Consider the following 20,340-nt stretch of genomic DNA (forward strand, 5'->3'; position numbering starts at 1 on the left):
AATTTATGAAAAATATTTTTAAAAAATTAATAATTAGGAGAATAGTGAAAGATTACAAAATTAAAATAAATACAATATCAAAAGTTAATAATTTAAAAATGTCATTGATTGAATAAATAAGTAAATATAACTAATAAATTATCATCTATTTTTTTTCTATACTGTAACTCCTATCTTTAATTTATATTTATCCAGTCACTTATTGTCTTGATACAAATTTTAATTAATAATAAAATCTATTAATTAATTGTTATTATTATTATATTCATAATCATGTGCATATAAATGTGTGATATTGAATTATCATCATTTAATATATATTTTTTTCTAAATTTTATAATCATAATAATAAATATAATAGCAATATTTTGAAGTTTAAATATTATATACAATGACAATAATATATTATACATCAACCGCGCAACGCGTGGGTCATATACTAGTTTTATACATAAATTATTAAAAATTCTCAAACTTTTAAATACATTTTTTATATATTTAATATAATGTTAAATCACATTTAATCCTATGATTATAATTACATATATCTAGTAACAATTTTTTTAATGGGTTTAGAAACATAAAATAGCCTAAATGGTTTATAATATGATAACGCCTTAAAAAGTTTGATTAATCAGTACTTTCACCTCATGTTTTCTTTTACGATGAGATAAACCTCCATCACTTCAATTTCCGCAACCTCACTCACCGTGCTCGCGCTCCACTTTGAATCATCATGCTTCTGCACTGCAAACCATTTCCAACCACATCACCGCAGAGAGGATTCGCTAGGCTAATGCATTCCGTACGAGCACTGTCTTCGCAGCGAGAGGATCTAGAAATGAAAGATTTACTTGATTACATTGATTCCTTGAAAAATTACGAGAAATCTGGGGTTCCTACTGATGCAGGAACTGATTCCAACCACGGATTTGATCTTGGTAGAATGAGACGCCTAATGAATCGTTTTGGTAATCCTCACTTCAACTTCAAGGTTCAATCTCTCACTCTCTTTCTGTTAAATAATTCGTATAATTGTCATATACTTTGATTTTTGTGGAGTTGAAGTAAGTTATAATAAGTGTTTTAGTTACCGGCAATTGTAGGCTGTTCATATTGCTGGGACAAAAGGAAAAGGATCAACGGCTGCTTATATATCTAATATTTTGAGGACTGAAGGTTATTCTGTTGGTTGTTATACTAGGTGAAGTTTCTTTATTATTGAAGTTTTCCTTTTTTTTTACTTTTAGATAACTGCAACGACTTGCAATTTTGTATTCAAACCCTAGATTCTTTACGGTTGGTATATCATTGACGACATGCTTTTTATTTTTCTCGAGCAGTCCACATATCCAGACTATCAGGGAGCGTATTCTGCTAGGAAGATCAGGTGATCCTGTTTCAGCAAAATTGTTGAACAATCTCTTTCATAGGATCAAGCAGGATCTTGACCAAGCAATAAAAGAGGAAAATGGTTGCATAAGCCATTTCGAGGTATTGAACTGTCGAATATTGTTATGAAAATGATGTGTTTACTTACAAGTTACTTTGATGGGGTTTTGTTTGAAATTTATATTTGAAAGCACATTGATTAGAATAGGTTAAACGTGAAAAATGTATGCAAATAAGACTATTGGTGTAATGTAGTTGCAAGCTCGTTAGAGAAACCATTAAGAAAGATTTAAGGGTTAATGAGTTGGTCCCGTTGAATATAAATATGATAGAAGATAGAACATTACATCATCGTTTAATCCATCCAGTCGACCCCATTTAGGGGACAAATCTTGGTTGTTGTAAGCCTATTTTTGTGGATTGCCTCGTTGATGCTGATCTTTTTTTTTTGTTCCCTCTTTGATCCCCTATCAAGTCATTCCATGTGACCAATTGAGAGATTGGGATTTTGTTTACTCAATTCTACTGATCACATTAGCTCCCCTGCTTATTCTGTTCAATATTGTTGCATTTCTTTCTAGTTAGTTACTAGTCAGCTTTACTACAAGAAAATATAGCATTCTATTGAAATGCAGTTTGATATTTTGTCTATGATTTAATTGTTTACCTTGTAGTTTTATATGAATATTTAATACGCCATATGTTATGGTGACATAACTCACTTATGGAGATGTTTCAGGTTTTCACTGCCATGGCATTCATCTTGTTTGCTGATGAGAAAGTTGACATTGCGGTTATTGAGGTTAGTTATCTATTTTACTTCATCCAGAAAATATTTGTTACTTGTTTCAAACTTGATATCAAATGATTCTTCTGATTGTATTTCTCCCAACAAAAGAATCTTGAGTTGATGCTCAAATAATGTTGAAGAAGAGAGAGACTTTAAAATTTCTATCGTGCAAAGATGCAACCATGCAGGATCAGGAAGTGAATTCCCTTACCAAGTGTGGCCCTTACATTACAGTAGAGTAACTTAGTTAACTGACATTTATTCCAACCTGTCTCTAATATGTACAATTATTACTATATATAAACTCTAACTTCTAACTAACTGCTGCTGCAATCTATTTTGTTAACCGACTGACCCACTAGCTATCTTAGTGTTTGTTCCGTTATGCACTGATCTTCAAAAACTTATTTTATTGTGAAGGCTGGGTTAGGAGGCGCACGAGATGCAACGAACATTATATCAAGCTCTGGACTTGCTGCTGCAGTCATAACGACTGTGGGTGAAGAACATTTGGCAGCTCTTGGGGGTTCGTTGGAAACTATTGCAATGGCAAAGGCTGGAATCATAAAACAAGGCCGCCCAGTTAGGTGTACCTCTTTGTAGATCTCATATTCATTTTAATGTGATATGCTGAATTGACATGGTATTTCCATTTCTCATGAGATTTTTTGTAACTGCAAAAGCTTTCTAAGTGAATTGACAAATTTTGATCAAATTCGTTTTTTTTTTGTGAACAAGATCCAATTCTTATGTAAATAAAACTTACCAGTTTTTGTTCTATAACGAAGAGGCTATAATGAGTTATGTAAAATATTATTTTTTGTTTTCTGTTAATCTTTAGTCTTGTGACATTTTCTAAGACAAATATTTGAAAATGTTAGTTAAGTTGTGCATTTCTAAGGATGAAGTCAAACGTTTCTTTTCATGTATTGTTTATATGTAATGTCTACAGATTTTGTAATTCATTTATTAAACAAGCAGAAAAATTGATAACTGCAATGAAAATTTAGTTTTTTTTGAAAATAAAATTGTTGATTTATAAGTATCAACAACTTGTTTACCATAGTACATGATGAGAAATACAAAGAAATCTTGTTGCCAAGTTGTTTATTTACTTTGTTCCTTTTTTAATTGTTTTATTTCTAAATTACTTTGTTATAAATATTACTATGAAAGAGGCCCATTTTCTCCTTCAATTTTTGCTGACTAAAATAATATACATTTCAGTTGGTGCTCGGTGGGCTGTTTCTCCCTCATATTGAGCAAATCATTCGAGAAAAAGCGGTAACCATGGACTCCCCTGTTGTTTCGGCATATGACGCTGGGAACAGCCTTGCATTAAAAAGTTTCAGCATACTCAACGGCAAACCTTGTCAAATTTGTGATATAGAAATACAAACTGTCAAGGACTTGAAACTGGTAAGAGTTTGCATTCTTTAGCTTTTAGTTTTTGTTCAGATAATGCAATGTAGGGCACATACCTCTGTGGGGTAGCTTTTGTCTAGCCGTGGCTCGGAAGGCATCTTGGCAACATATTATGCATTTTCGAGCTAACATTATGGTAGAAACCAACTGATATACAAAAGGAAATAGGGAGAATCCCTTTGAATTACTGAATAATACCACAGAACTTCGAGGGTCTGCACCTCCCCTAATGCCAAAATGCCCCATTTCTAATCTAATTCCAAGATTAAACGGTCTACACCCAGACCGTTTAGTATGCAGCTTTATGCGGAGCGGGTTAAACGGGACGGGCTAGCCCACATACCCAACTCTACCCTCCCCTCCTAACTTGCAAACAAGGCCTTAGTTAAATCTTGAAAGTGTAAGATCTAATCACATATAACAAATAATACAATAACTCGACTACCTATGTTCTCCTATTTGTGCAGGGAAGTTTTGTTTCAACATTAGATTTATTCTAACAAATAGATGTGATCAATGCAATTTTATTTTTATTCGCAAACTTACTTTCTTGGGAATCCTGTTAGGCTTGGGAAAGCATTTTTTTTGTCTGGTACAAAACACAACTTATTCTTGCTTAACTTTCCCAATAATGTACAAAACACGTTTTGAACATATTCTGAAGATAACATTGATAATGTTCTATCACAACGACTTCTATGGGAGTAAAAGTTCACAAGAATGTGATAATCTACAATGAAAGTAGGGGCCAAACTTTTAACCCAGTAATAGAAAACTTTCTGTGCTACAAGTGTCATGGTATCCCGTGTCTTGTATTTTATCATTTGTCTTGAATGTTCCAAGGAATGCTCCCTATCTCTCTACTCTACCACTTCGCTACGCTATTTTAACTATATTTTATTTTTGTTGAGGGGAAAGTTTATGGGCAATTTACTGGGTTTTACTATTCATGTAGTCCTGTAAGCTTCATGATTTGAAGCTGCAAATGCCTGGTGATCACCAACTTCAAAATGCAGCAACTGCTACTTGTGTGGCACTCTGTCTTCGTAGTTTAGGTACACCTTTTCTACATTATGCTTGTCCTTTGCCTTCTCTTTTCTTATATGAATAGAATATCTTGCTCTACTCTAGTTCATAAGCTATTTGTGGTTAAGATGTGTGGATCACATCTTGGGTTTCCGTTAATTTTCAAGGCCTTCTTCCCTTGCATACCTCTTACCAAGCATTTTTAAGGCATTTATATGTCTCTTATATTTCTGTGCAAACATTGCTTTAAGTGTTTCCCACTGCTCCAACTCAGTTATTTTACTGTTTTCCCCCCTGATCCATTCCCTGTCACTTTGACCATGACCATGACAAATGAAATCAAAATCTTTTGCATTGTGTTACATAACACCATTAGTTAGTAAGTAACAAATAGATAATTAGTAGACACATAAGTAGAAAGGGTCACAATAGAAGAGAGTAGCTAATGATTTGAGTGAATTGTAATTTGTAACCTTTTTGTTTCTTATTTGAAGTTCTGCATTTTTATATAATGAACAAAATTTTCCCCATTTTTTTGTAGTAAATTTCCTGTTCATATTTCATATTGTTAAATATCAATTTTCTCAATTTTTTGCTTTGGTAATACTCTTCACTATCCCCCTGTTTTTTGGATGATCAGGATGGATGATTTCCGATGAGTCTATTAGGCGCGGTTTAGAGAGTACATACCTCCTTGGAAGGAGTCAACTTCTAACATCCGAAGATGCTAAGGTCTTAGGACTTACTGGAGCAACAATACTTCTTGATGGAGGTTGACCACTCTTCTCTTTTTATTACCATGGGAATATGGGATTAACTGATGACTTTATTATGCTAACAAAAATTTAGGTTCATTTGCTTTGGAAAATTTTCTAGAAATCCCATGAAATTTTTTAATGAAAGATAGGCATAAAATTTGGTAATTTTCTATTGAACTGTACAAATTGTTAATATTTCATGTTGTTCTTATTACGTGTGAAAAAATGGGCTACCATTCACGCCCTGAGGCCGTTTCACGAGAGTGAAGCCATCTGGTCATCTCACTTTAGCTCTTGACTGGGAGCGTGTGATTACTGCTGGTTTGCCCATTTTGCTTCTTTTCTTGCTTCAAACTTTGTTTGGTTTCAATCATAATATGATTTTCCTTAGTTAAGGTAGTTATTTCTGCATGAAATAAGAGGCAAAACAGTAGTTTGAGCAAAAAAGGTAAAAGCTTAAGAAGCATGCCAAAATAAATGAAATTTGAATGCAATAGACATGAAAATGTGATGCAAGTTAAAATGCACTGCCTGTTTGACAGTTTATTTTTGTAAAATTTCTAATGGTATTGTGGAGTCTGTAAAATGTGAGTTCATAAATACAGTAATTATGACTGTGTGGATTCATCTTGTAGCTCACACCAAAGAGTCTGCCAAAGCACTGATGAATACAATAAAGATGGCATTTCCCAAGGCTCGATTAGCTTTTGTAGTTGCGATGGCGTGTGACAAAGATCATGCTGGTTTTGCTCGAGAGATTCTCTCAGGTAAATTATGTTAACTTGACGTTGCAATTTAATTAAAATATCATATGATAGTAAATATAATTTCATAAAGTGGAGAACATTTGGAAGTCCAGACAGTCTGATAGAGACTCAAACTAAAAAATGGAATATTAGCTACAGAATCTAAATGAAAAGAGAAAAAAGAGCTGTTTATTAGTGTGAACAGAGCAAATTGCAGAGAGGGGTGGAACCCTTTGCTGCCGCAGAGCCTATAGGAAGCTATTGCCTCCTATCCATAGCTTACTTAGCTAAATTCCAAGGTGCCTCCCACATTCTCTCACTCTACCCCTCATAGAAAGACGGGCACTGCTACAGATCCAAGTAATGTCACATCACTAGCATCTCAAGGATTACCAACAATCTCTTTCTTACCCCCTTCTAAGAATATACTAACCATTTCTTGGGCCCACTATTCTGATTATGAATTAAATCGCTAATTGCACCCCTATCACAGTCTTTTAATATGATAGTATAAAGTTTGTTGAATGAGGGAATAAAATGTTGAGTTAATTTGATTCATTTAGACCTCTAGTTTTAGCATGTGTATATTGCCTTATTATTGGTCAAACGATTTAAACCATTGATTCAAAAATCAAGTAGCATAGATATATCAGAACCATGAAGTTGTAAGTTGTAAATTTCATTCAATTGATTTTTCTAATTACCATTTATAATTCCATACTTTTTTTCTTTGAAGCAGACATTTTAAAGAAGTCAAATGACTTAATGCAATATGTATTTTTTGTTTTGAAGTGTATAAAACTAGTGTGAAATCAACGCCGAAAACTAAATATGTTACTTGATTTGTTCAGGTGCAAATGTGGAGACGGTTATTTTGACTGAAGCTGCTATCGCAGGAGCTGTAACTCGAACAACACCAACTCATTTGTTGAGAGATTCTTGGATTAAAGCTTCTGAAGAGCTCAGTGTCGGCATTTGTCACGAGGGAATGACAGAATACTGTGAGTTATTAGAGGAACAGCCAGTAAGCCCCGAAAGCAATTTGAGTGATGGTAAGACCATATTGGCTACTAAGTCTTCTTTAAAGGATAGCTTGAAAGTTGCAAATGAGATTCTAAACAGAAGAAGGGATGAAAAAGGTGTTATTGTCATCACTGGATCACTGCATATTGTATCCTCAGTCTTAGCTTCTCTTGCTGATTAATAGAAGCTTTTACATAGTGTATGATCAAATATTCAATAGCAATGGTACCTATTTAGTCTAGAATGGATATTTTCTATTTAATAGGAACAAATAAAAATGTCATGTTTCTCTGGGTTTTGATAAGATTATTCAACCAATGTTTTGTACAATTAAACCTATCATAGGAAATCATGTTAGCTGGAATTTGAATTAGTCTAAAAATGATACGAAATTATAAATTTATTGATTGTGTAATGAAATTGTAAAACAGTAAGTGGGAAACGTGGGATATTCAGATATGTGGTAGAAGCTAACAATATGTCGCCGAATGTCACTGTGTTATTCTACATAAGCATCTCCATGCCTAACAATAAGTCTTGTAATTTAGTTTGCACCATACCTCCTTTTAACCATGTTACGAAAGAACTTAGTGTTCCCGCCCCCATTAGACCATCTCCAATGGTGCAACTCATTTTTGAGTTTTTTATGGGTCCCATCAGTCATATCATCTCAAAATAATTTATTTAATATTTATTTTATTAGTATAATTCAAATGGGTCTCACAACTTTATCTCATAAATTAATTTGATTGGGTACCACAATTTTTTACTAGTTGCATTGCAATGCAACTCTACTATGACATGGCATTTTGATTCAATATTTAATTATTATATTAATGTCTAGTTGGAGAACTCATTGAAAAATACCACCATTGGAGATCTCTTAATAAACCACTTGTTTCTCATTTTGTCCATCCATAACCGATCTTCTATGTGGAGAGCTTGGTCAAGAAAACTTTGGGCTTTCTTTTCTTCTTGATCAAGAAAGTCAATGTAACCAATTTCATCAACTAGGCGATGCACCTTACTTAGCTCATTAGCTGCTTTAGTCAATTAGCATGCACATCGCCAAATATCTCTTTATTCCAAATTCCGAGTAATGGTTTAAGGGATCCCAATTCATGTGATAGAATGCACACGTGACACCCCATTATGACTTTGTTCCAGTACTCTAAAACATATTTTCTTTTTTCACCTCTAGATCTTTTTAGGGGCCTCTAGCGCAATATTTTTTTACCTCAAAAATTCAGAGATGCATCTTCGAACGCACCACATTTCGTTTTTTAAGAGGTGTTCTTGGAGATGCATCTCCAAATTCATCCACCCAGAAACAAAATAAAAAAACCACAAACACTTAACATAAGTTTAACATAGATGTTCTAAATTACATAGATATTGAAGGAGAAACTTAACATTACATATTGTTATAAATGGGTAGTTGAGGACGTCTCCAGATATCTGAATCTTCACATCGACTTCAATCGGACCTTTAGTGGAGTATCGGCGAAAAGTACTCCACATAACCTTTAAATCGTCATCCGTCTTCAGTGCAAACTGAGTGAACTGTACCTTTCCTTCAGTATCGAGTGACGGTGAACAATACTCGAGCTTGACTACCTTCCGATTTTCTGGATATTGCAGGAGAGAATTGAGTATGGTAATCAACTCGGCGACGACGTGTCCTCGGAGAACCGAAATTGAAGTGGCGGTTTTGCACCATTGAAGTAAACAAAAGTAAGGTGAGGATATATTTGAGTTAGAGACACATCTTTGATCTGTGGTGTGTTATGTTGAAGAATTGGTTAGAGACCCTATTTATAGAAGGTTTGAAGCAATTTGGTCCCAAAATTTCTTATCTTGTGTCAGGGCATATTTCGGAGATACACTTCCGAATTCACCCCTATTTTTTAACGAAAAATGGGTGTTTTCAGATATGCATAGTAAAAAAATTACCTGAAGGTTTTATTTTAAACGTTTCAAAAATGCATTTCTGAATTATGCAGAACCAGAAACATAAATTAATTAGGCAGAATCAGCACCATGAAAACGTAAAAATAATTAAATCGGTAAAAGTAAGTCGTGGTAAAATATTGAACATATATATTATATATGTACTGAATCATATAGAATTTACATTGTGCACAACAATACATACAAAAAATGGTTTGATTACATTCTAAAATATATCGAACGAATTGTCACCGCTTAAATCTAAAATCGGTTCTTTCTTCGACTTCTCCCTATTTGTTTCTCTCTCAAGCTCCGTCAACTTAGTGAATTCTTCTATTCGTTCCAAAAAATATTTCGGCCAAGTTTCCGCCTCTTTTGCGAAATGTGTTGTCCACTCCACAGACGTATCCGAAATAGGACACCCCGATTTTAAATAAACCTGAACAAAATGGAGCGATCTAAGATACCCAATACAAATGATGCGGCCGAATGGTTGTTGAGGTGGGTGATAGAGACAAAGTGGGTATGGCTAATGATTCTGACTGCAAGTGCACAGTCTTATCGCGTAGCTTTAAAGATTATCGAATCCCAAGAGACTAAAAGTCAAACTACGGTATTTAATTGTTACTACGTAAATCTAAGGCTAGTGATCTGATTAATTAGGATCAGACAGGAAAATAGGAGAATTAAACTAACTTTAAATTATAAGGGAGTATATCGGTATGTAATGGTCGGACGTCGAGAATTTAGTAAACTATTGACGCGAATCCTAATTTTAAAACATCTTTCCGTATAAATCATTAATTTAAAAACCTTCCTCTCACACTCTCGTGTTTATTGATTTCGATCTTATTATTAAACCTAAGTGAGCGCTCTCGCCGTATCAATTAAAGTCTAAAATAATTTTTGAAAATAAATGAAGACTAATTAACCTTAAAGCGCTCTCGCTGTATTTAAGGTTAATGCTCAATCCCTACTGTCCAGTTAAAACTTCAAACTCTCGTTCTTATTAATTTTAACTTCTATCGCTTTTTACTCTCGTAACAAAACGGTGGATATTTAATATTAGAGATTTGAAACCAGAAAAATAATTTATTAATGAATCAAGTTGACAATATTACTAGACTCCCTCAGTTATGTGACCTTACATACCGGTATAGTAGATTTAGTCGGACATAATTTTAAACAATAAACCAGAACAAAAACTACATATCAATAATATTCCAGACATATTCAATAAATCAGAATAAACAATAATTGTAACTAAAAATAAAAACCTGGAATTAAATACGAGATGGAAATCGTGAATCTTGTAGTACCAAAAGCACTCCTCCACAGACTGGTAGGCTTTGCTTTGATCGAACAGGAATTGATTGCAGAAAAAAATTTAATCCTAAAACTAAACAAAATTCTGGAGCTGAAAAGAAAATTAAAGTTGCAATAGATTTTCCGGTGTAGAAAACTATTGCTTAAACGGGTTAGAAAAATACCTATTTTGTCACGAAAATTGTCTAAGGAATTCATGGTGAATCTATGTAATTACACACTACCTGTTAGGTATAATTAATTAAGACAAAATACATTTTTTTTATCCCTTAACTTTATCTCAGGGTCCATTTTAGTCCCTTAATTTTTAAAATGTTCAAATAAATCCCTTATCTATTAAAAAGGTGTCACGTTTATCCTTCTGTTTGCTTCCGTTAGTGATGTTCTATTTTGCTTATCCACGTGGCTGAACAAAAGGATGATGTGGCATATGCTCATCATCAAGTTCACAAAAACTCCAAGATAAATTCAAAAAATTGCTTTCACCAAGGCTTGAACCGTATAAAAAGAGACTATTAATACTATTTAATATCCCTTGCAGTAGTTAAATAAATAGTTGCAGCAAGAAAAAAAATTATTGAAGATGAATATGGCCTAGTGGTATACCAAACTGTTCAATAACAAAGGAGACCTCAGTTCGAAACTCTTGTGTGGGCAAAATTTTGGAATTATTTTTGGAATTTTCATGACCTGGGTGATAACATATGCCATGTAACCTGCCATGCGTGCAAAACTTAGACACGTCAGACGCAACGCATTCACTATTAAACGTCCACGTTTCAAAAATTAAGGGACCAAAATGGACCCCGAGTTAAAGTTAAGGGACAAAAAAGGGTATTCTGCCATTAACTAAGTTTGTCTTCTTAAATTAATGACTTTACCTCTTCATATTTTTTATAAATGAACCATAATTTTATTGCCATCTTTAATGACTGAATTGCAATTAAATTTAGAGATCTATGAAAGAATGAAGTGTTCCGATAAAAAAATGATAATTGAAAATATGGAAGGAGTTCATATTGAAATCGCTAACATTAAGCTCCCAAAGCAAGGACTGACCCACCGGGCTACAAGTAACAGATTGTTTAATAATTTCGCTAACACACACATAGATATATTATTATCATAGTATTATAATTTTTTAACTATACATCTCAAAATTAAGGCCCTCATTTTTTTGAGATCTTACACTATGGACCTGCTTGTTTGGACTCAGGGTCGATCTTGCTCAAATTAGTGCAAGAAACACCATGATTGGTTTACCATCAAAGGGAGAAACATTTCCATCTATATCTAATATCTACATTAATTTTAATTCAATTTAGAGGAGGGTTTAGTGGATTACACTAGTTATACAAATCCTAGTAAGATGTATTCTTTCTGGTCACTATTATAAGAAAAAAATACCACTATTATAAACAAACGATCATTAACTTTCAAACTAATTATTATTTATATTACTATTATACCTCTAATTTAATAATATTTTATATCGATAATTGATTCATCAAATATAATATTATGAATATTATCGATCAAGTCATAAAAATTAATTATACTTGATTAATATTCTTAATTAATGTCAAATGAATTATTTCTCCTAATAAGAAGAAATAATTTTTTCTTTTTGATTAAAAAATAAGAGTGAAGTCTCATTTTAATCCCTCACAAAAACTGTAGAGGTTAGATTAGTCCATGAGAAAAAAAAATCCCTATTAAATCCCTTACAAAATTTAACCGAGCCATGTTAGTCCCTCTTCTAATATTTTTTTCCAATCGATTTTTTTTTACTTTTGAACCGTGACTGGACCACCAGTGAAGATCCATTTTAGTCCCTAACAAAAAAGGAGAGTCCAAATTAGTCCATGAGAAAAAAAAAGTCTCTATTTAATCTCTTACAAAATTTAACTGAGCCATGTTAGTCCCTCTTTTAATATTTTTTTTTTCAAACAAATTTTTTCGTATTTTTAAACTATGACTGGACTTGACAAGATAGACCTGCTTTCAGAATTTGATTACGGGTCAGAAGTTGAGTTGCACATGGTCTTCAGAGTCTAAGTTTCCACCAGAAGCTGGATTCCCTAGATGTGAGACACCAAAATCTTATCATTCAGAATTTGAGTCATCATATTATGATCTTTCATAATCTGAGTCTCAAGCTTCTCTTCATGTGTTCCTATCAGAGTCTGGTAAATTCTTTGACTAATGATCCTGCACTCTTGAACATATGTTAGTGTACTGTTGAAACGGTAAAGCGGCAAGCAACAAAAGTTTTGGAAGTATTTACCCGGAAATTATCGTGTCCACAGAGATTAGTGCTACTGAACTACCGTTCGACAAATTCTTAGTTCTTGAATTTGGGTTAAATGGGTTTTAAGTAAAAACAAAAAAATATAACATATGAATATAAAAAGAATTCATTCTTGATATAGAATAATTTATCTGGTTTGAATCTAAACTACTCCTCAAAAACTTAGATTTATCACTCCGCTACACTCAATCTATAATACCCATCAGAATCACCACATATCCCTCACATCAATGTCCATTTCTGCAACACCGACGAGAGTTTAACTATATTTCTCTTTCGACGATGTCTCAACCGATCGAACAACATAGAGACATTAACCTTAGATATTATGTGGATGTTCACCCCAATCCTATCTCTAGAATCTAAGCTAACAGATACCCCCCCTAATCAAGATTTATGATGTCTATTTCTACAACAACACAAATCCAAAGCATTTAAGCAAAAAGATCAAGGAAACACCGATTAAGATTTGTAAAGCAAACTTTATATAACTAGTAGAAAGAGTAACAAATATCAATGGGTTTAGAGTATTTACATACAAACTCAACAACAGAAAAATACAAAGAGAAGAGAAGAAGAGGGACCGGATATTTCTTGGTTTGTCAACACCAATCGATGAGAAATTCGACCTCCGATCATCCATTTGCAAGCTCCAAATGTTCTTTCAATCCAAATCTACCAAAAATTGACCTATGATGAGTTGGGGTTCAAAAATACCCAAAACATAACCTAAAAAAAAATATGTTTTTCACCTATTTATACACTTTGAAACTCGAACAGCGCGCTACGCGCCATCAGGAGCGCACCACGCGCACTGAGTGCTATCTTGAAAAAAATCAGCTTTAGTGTTTTGGCCATAACTTGAGAACCGTAACTCCGATTTGCACCCGATTCGAAGCGTTGGAAAACTTATTCAATTTCCTATCTAACAATGACAAAATATCAACCAAATTAATGATTTATTATTCTTTGATTTTGAGCCTTATTCGTTGACGAGTTTGTTTTGTTGCTCAAAATCGCGCGTTTGAAGCCGTGTCTTCGACACGTTATTGCTCATGCTCCAAATACGCAAGAATACCTACAAAAAGACACTAAAAATATCCAACGGTATAAAAGTATATGAAAATACAACTATTCACAAAGTATACGTATTTATACACAAAACGGGGAATTATTCAACGAATATCAACAAAAGTCTCGATAAGTGGCACAAAACATATATAGAAAATAAGTACATTTTGGCACTTAACATGTACCTAATTATTCATTAAATACTTTGTTATCATCAAAATCTAAGTGATATGATATAAATCAATTTTCTTCCAACATACCATGTGTATTATTTTCGCCACAAGTATTACTTACAAAAGCAAGAAATTATCCTAAATCACCTTAGTAACAAAACTAAACCTTCCTAAAAGATCATTAACAACTAAAACAATAACGACACCTAATACACAAAAATATATAACAACAAAAACCATAATTACCCACCCATAAGCCTGATAATAAACCAAACAAAAAAAAGATCGTTGTGGTATCGCGATGATTTATCTACCATCCCTTTATAAATAATTTCAATTCAAAAGTCATGTTTATAAAACTTAACATCAATCTAAAATCTTTTGACATGTCAACGATAAAAAACTAACTGTCTTATAAATTTTCATAAAAACAATTATGAATCCATTTCTTCTTAAAACATTTAATTGTGATAACAAATCCAAATAATTATGACCATTTCTAATAAGAACATCGGGAGGACATTCAAACAATCATTGGCTTTGGTCCGCGCCAAAATATACTACTACAGTACTGAACTACTAGTACGTACTGTGAAACTTATTTATTTTGTTTGAAAATTCCATCTTACAAAGTCTAGGAGAATTATTATTTTTTAATAAAAATATGATAAATATATAATTTCTTTTCACATGTATTTAGTTTTCTTTTATTTTTATTCTTTAAAAAACATTTAAGATTATTTATAATATTTTTATTGAAAAATATAAGAATTATACTTTAAAAATTAAATTTAAGTTTTCTCATAAAAATTAATTTAAAACTAAAAAAACCATAATATTTATTATTATCATTATTATTTTGTTTTCACATATCCGGTGGATAAGGCTTTATGGAAAGAAAAAAAATCTTGCTGCAACTAAAGCATTAAGATATGGATGCAAAAAGATGATGAATATCACTTAATTATCCAACCAAATAACGAAAACGGCCTTCCATAACTGAGTAATTAACAAGATGTCGACAACACCACGTTAAAAAACTTCAAAAGAAAATATGACAAGACCTAAAGAAAAGAAAAAAAACAATTATTCTTTACGTCCTCTCTCTTTTTCTTTCTACACAGTACTATATCTCAATAATATATCCACATATCTATATGGCCCGCCATAACTAATTGAAAGTTCTGTTTCACTACAAGATTCATATTCACTGAGCTAAATCACGATGCAATCACGAAATCGGTGATATTGGATAAAGATCAAACGGCCTACAATGAACCCAAATCCTGAACAGTGCACACTACATACCAAACCCAACCCTCAAAAAGTTTTTTAAAATAAAACAGAGGATCAACTAGACCCTATGATATACACCTCATGGAGTAACTGGTGAAGGGCGAATCTAGTGCAGGTGCAGTATCGTAAACCCTAGCGTGATCACTCTCTAATCCGTAATCCATCATCGGACGATACTCCAAATCTTCATCATGATCATACACGAACTCCGGAATCACAATTTCGTTCCTCCTCAAGTTCTCCCATAGATAACCAATCCTGCTTACGTACCTTAACTTCCCGTACAACCTACCACACCCAATCAAAACACAACATTAACAATTAAAGAAACTTATAATAAAATTTAACGCTGAATTTAAATCAAATTTAATGAAAATAATATTATTTTTTTTTAGGTTTTTCAATTCTTACCCAGCGTTGAAAAGAAAACGGCCGAACGTAGCGAGAAAAAGCCGAGCCTGTAAACCGGGATGAATGAAATAAACCGCTTCTAAATTCTCTTTCACGTTCGCCGGAATCGCGTCGTAAATTGATCGGAGAGAAGAGATTCCGGGAAAATTCTCGCTCCTCTGAACATCGGTGTGAATATAAAGTATCGCGAATTTCTTCGTCCCTAGTTTCGGGAAAATCCTTTCTTCCAGATAATTCTTCAGAACATCAACGCTAACCAAACGAGCTGAATCAAGAAAATAAACATCATCAACAACGATAATTACATAATCAATTTTCACAAAAGAAAAGTACACGGCGAGTTTTTTTTACCAGGGAAGAATTTTCCGATAATGCGGAGGATCTTGCGGCCATGCTTGTCTCTTCCTTTGATCTTGAAGACTTCTGAATTATGAAGCAACTCTTCTTGTTCGAGTTCGGTCATGGTGGAAGTCATGGCCGTTTTTGAAGAAAAGAGAAACGAAGGGTTTTGCTTAGAACGTTAAGGTGTGAAATGAAATGGATCGTGATGGTGAAATGCGAAAGAGATATAAATTATTTATAAGGAGTGATAAATAAAATTAAAATTAATATTAATATAATAATTAATGAATAATGAATTGGAGTATAAAATTAGGAAAGTTGAGAGAAGAAAAAGAAAAGAAAATAAAAATACCAAAAGAAACGATTTTGCGGTTGCGCGGTTAATGGGAATATTCGAAAGCATCTTCTATTTTAAGAGGCCAGGGTGGGGGCCACATGGGTGGTGGTGTCTTGGATTGCGATCAGATTACGCTGACACGATCGTGGCCGTACATTAGTTCGCCGTGGAGGAAGATGGTTTATCTGTTACTAATTGGGTTTGTTTTATTTTAATTATGGTTATTGGTTAAGGAAACCGTGGTCGTCGTAAACCAATGGCGTGGCTTGGGTTTGTCTGCTTGCAATAATTGTATTGCTATGATTGGTGGGATCGTCTTTCTTGAACAGAATTAGTCGGATTTCTTTTTTGACCAAATAATTCATTGGGTTATAGTTATTGCTAATTTCAAATGGGTTAGAATTTAAACTAGTACTATTTTTTTGAAAAAGAGTAGGTATTAAAACTAAAATATTCGCTAGTATCTTCTTTGTTTTGACTACTTCTCAAATTTCATAAAAGATTTTTTTTTGACAACAATATAATATAAAAAGTTTGTGTTGAAAAAGATTTTTAATCAAGAAAATTTTGTGCTGAAAAAGAAAAAGTAAATGTAAATTTTCACTAAGAGTTTGATTTTTATACTATATCAAAATACAATGTTTTGGATCTGGTAAATTATTAGAAAGATGAACTTGTTGTTTGTTTTTTATTAAACTTAATTATATGTTTATTTTATTATTAAATAAATTTGATAAATGAAATCAAATTAAAAACTTAACGGATAATATATGCAAATTTTTTATAATAAGAAAATTTTAATTGATGTAGACTGACGAACGATGTAAAGCAGCGTCAATGTATTATAAACGTCAGACTTTTATAACTGTTTGACTTTTTTAATCACATTTAAAATATTATATAGGATGTGATGCACTGATTGTATAAAAAAATTTACACCGACAGTGTATATATTAATCTCTATTAAGAAATATTGTAATATGATGATACTCGTCTGAAGTTTTTGAGAGGCACTGTGTAAGTGTTAGTTGGGTGTTTTCGACGTGTTTTATGACGTGTTTGACGATATGTGAGAAAATTGTTTTGACATATGAGTTTGCAGGAAGGTGATCAAAGTGTCTATGGATACAGTCTAGAAGATGAACTTAGTGAAATATTAAAAAAAATTAAAGATGAGTTCGACCAGGAGAAGGATAATTCAAAATCAGGCTAAATAAACTGTTTGTTGTGATTATCCACTGGCGAAAGACACGTGGAAACAAGTTAGAGACAAGATGCGTGCAGATAGAAATGTGTCGACTTCTAAAGAAATTGGAGACATTTATTTCATTTTAGTATAAATAGGGGTTCTAATAATACAGTCTTGAAGATGAACTTAGTGAAATATTAAATAAATTAAAGATGAGTTCGACCAGGAGAAGGATAATTCAAAATCAGGCTAAATAAACTGTTTGTCGTGATTATCCACTAGCGAAAGACACGTGGAAACAAGTTGGAGACAAGATGCGTGCAGATAGAAACGTGTCGACTTCTAAAGAAATTGGAGACATTTATTTCATTTTAGTATAAATAGGGGTTCTAATAATAGAACTTGTGTGCTCAATTGTATACAAACTCACAATTACTCAAAAGTATCTAGCGTATTGAGAAAATATTCACTGAGTAAAATGTAGTATGAAACACAATTTTCTTTTATTCAATGCAAGTCAATTTCATTAAGTTACTTTTTATGCACTTTAATGTTATGTTCAAATCTTTTTATTGTTGCAAACCATTTCTACATTCCTTACTTCTTTAATTTTAAACATAAATTACAACAAACTTTAGAAACTTAGACACATATGTCGTAAGATCAATCTAGTTGATCATGTAAGTAACCAAATTACTATTTGAAAAACTAGCGGCTGTTTACCAAAATTCAGGGTAAGCAAATTGGCACTCCCAGTGGGACCTTTGTGTCAAAATTAATATTTCTATATAGTTGCATATAAAGTTCTTTATTATAGAAACTTATGAGTCTTAACGTGTATGAGATTTAGGAGTGGTAGAATTTTAAAAGATTACCCTAATAGAACGAAAATAAAGCATACTAGGATGGCAAATCCAAGAAATAACAACAATGGATAACAACCAACTAATACAATAGAGGAAGGTATAGTTGCTACAAATTCGACTGATGTAATCGCTTCCACAACCAGTACGGTGGCTATACCGTCGACGCTACAAAGTGGGGCATTATTATCCCCCAACGACCATAAAAAGTCATCTTATGACTCCTAGGTCGTCATCGACTAGTGATCCTAAGCCATTCATGCCTAGTTTTAAGATGCCTTTAAATGGTATGCCAACATCAATGATGTCATGCCTGTATGTCAACCATTCGACATTTGCTGACCAGGCGACAACTACTCTCTCGCCTTTGCAAGGGTCGGGTTCGACTGCTAACAATTTAGGTCAAACTTTTATGTATACGTGAATGGGTTTTTCTTCCTAGGTAATCCTGACTTTCACCAATCATTTTGTTGTGGCATTAAGACAATAAATGGACGAAAGCAATCACGATATGGATAATATGTTTACCTGACAAACGTACGATTTTTAATCCTCATATTCATAACACAAACCAAACCAGTCAGTAGTTAGCAGCACTGATGGCTCGAATTGTTGATTTCTTTGGTGCCCCTCGGGCATAAGTTTGACCAGCCACACAACCACGACCAGTTATGCCTGTTCGGAATGAAGGTATGGTTTTGGAAGAAACTGTTAATCAGGGCCAACAGTTTGTGCCCTAGGCGGTCGAAGTTAATATGGGGTAACAGTTTTCCCCATGAGTGGTCAAATACCTAATGCCTAAAGAAGTCGAGCAACCACAAGTTATGTTAGTCAATCGAGGCCAAGACCCTGACGAAGTGGTTCACCGCGTTCAATAGGACAATTTGGCAAGAGAGAATAGTTCGGCTGCCATGATCGAAAGAATTATGGCACAAAATGAGATGAATGTAGGTCTTCGTAGGCCAAAATACATTTCCCCATTGTCAGAATATATCCTAAAAACATAACTTCCCAAGGGATGGAAAGTCACAAAATTTACTAAGTTTCTTGGTGATATGAGTGAATCTACAACTGAACACATAACAAGGTATTTGAATGAGATTGGAGATATTGCCAATAATGAAAATTTGAGAATGAGGTATTTTCCTAGCTCTCTTACCAAGAACACTTTCACTTGGTTCACCACACTCCCATCAAATTCAATCCATGACTGGACTCAGTTGGAAAGGTTATTCCATGAACAATTTTACATGGGGCAGTCAAAGATCAGCCTAAAGGAATTGGCTAATGTTAAGTGCAAGTTATTGAACCAATAGACGATTATTTGAATATATCCTGACTTCTAAAGACAGGATGTTTTACACAAGTGCTTGAGCATGAGTTGGTCGAAATGGCTACTGGGAGTTTGAACTATTCAATCGGGAATAAATTGGACACTCAGTATCTGAGAGATATGGTCCAATTGGTAGATAGGGTTCAACAAGTGGAGCACCTGAAGGCAGAAAAGGTCAGGGCGAATGAAAATAACAAAAAAAAGGTAGCCTACGTCGATATAGATGAAAATGATCAAGAATGTGACGTCGAAGTCAGCAGTGTCGATGAAAATGAGGTCAATTTGGCCGAATTAAAGCAAGGGCCACCTTATGTATGTAAATTACTCACACTTTCAAATGGAAAAAATCCCGTCGAACTAAATAAAAATGATAAGTTCCCTAAGAGAACATATATCTTCGATGTGACCAAGTGTGATGAAATTTTTGACTTGTTGATCACATATGGTCAAACTATAGTGCCACCTGGTGTTAAAATACCACCATTAGAATAACGGAAGAAAAGATGATTTTGTAAATATCATTATTTTTGGGACGCAAACCCTCGTAGTGTTTTTTTCAGGGATCTCGTGCAGAATAC

The 20,340-nt window shown here is 33.4% G+C and overlaps 2 protein-coding genes across 2 annotated transcripts; one reads left to right on the forward strand and one right to left on the reverse strand.

The window, feature by feature from the left end:
• Positions 1-622: 622 nt before the first annotated feature.
• LOC131651992 (dihydrofolate synthetase) lies at positions 623-7,888 on the forward strand. Its single transcript, XM_058921748.1, has 10 exons — positions 623-994; positions 1,107-1,204; positions 1,344-1,494; positions 2,132-2,194; positions 2,603-2,764; positions 3,410-3,601; positions 4,563-4,662; positions 5,274-5,405; positions 6,027-6,158; positions 6,989-7,888. The coding sequence occupies exons 1-10, from the start codon at positions 737-739 to the stop codon at positions 7,339-7,341; spliced, it is 1,641 nt and encodes a 546-aa protein (XP_058777731.1). The 5' UTR covers positions 623-736; the 3' UTR covers positions 7,342-7,888.
• Positions 7,889-14,938: 7,050 nt separating this feature from the next.
• LOC131646734 (uncharacterized) lies at positions 14,939-16,268 on the reverse strand. The gene is made up of 3 exons (XM_058916702.1): positions 16,050-16,268; positions 15,699-15,963; positions 14,939-15,575 (listed from the first exon to the last, which is right to left on the reverse strand). Exons 1-3 carry the CDS (start codon positions 16,171-16,173, stop codon positions 15,353-15,355), a joined length of 612 nt encoding a protein of 203 aa, XP_058772685.1. The 5' UTR covers positions 16,174-16,268; the 3' UTR covers positions 14,939-15,352.
• Between the last annotated feature and the right edge of the window lie 4,072 nt (positions 16,269-20,340).

Source organism: Vicia villosa, linkage group LG2, assembly GCF_029867415.1.
Source record: "Vicia villosa cultivar HV-30 ecotype Madison, WI linkage group LG2, Vvil1.0, whole genome shotgun sequence".
In the NCBI taxonomy this organism is placed as follows: domain Eukaryota; kingdom Viridiplantae; phylum Streptophyta; class Magnoliopsida; order Fabales; family Fabaceae; genus Vicia; species Vicia villosa.

Bases quoted from the DNA above. Each gene is read 5' to 3' on its own strand.
- LOC131651992 (XM_058921748.1), top strand. From the start codon at position 737: ATGCTTCTGCACTGCAAACCATTTCCAACCACATCACCGCAGAGAGGA. The intron at 2,765-3,409 runs GTTAGGTGTACC...TATACATTTCAG, and splicing joins TCATAAAACAAGGCCGCCCA to TTGGTGCTCGGTGGGCTGTT. The intron at 4,663-5,273 runs GTACACCTTTTC...TTGGATGATCAG, and splicing joins ACTCTGTCTTCGTAGTTTAG to GATGGATGATTTCCGATGAG.
- LOC131646734 (XM_058916702.1), bottom strand. From the start codon at position 16,173: ATGACTTCCACCATGACCGAACTCGAACAAGAAGAGTTGCTTCATAAT. The intron at 15,964-16,049 runs GTAAAAAAAACT...TTCTTGATTCAG, and splicing joins TATCGGAAAATTCTTCCCTG to CTCGTTTGGTTAGCGTTGAT. The intron at 15,576-15,698 runs GTAAGAATTGAA...TGGGTGTGGTAG, and splicing joins CGTTTTCTTTTCAACGCTGG to GTTGTACGGGAAGTTAAGGT.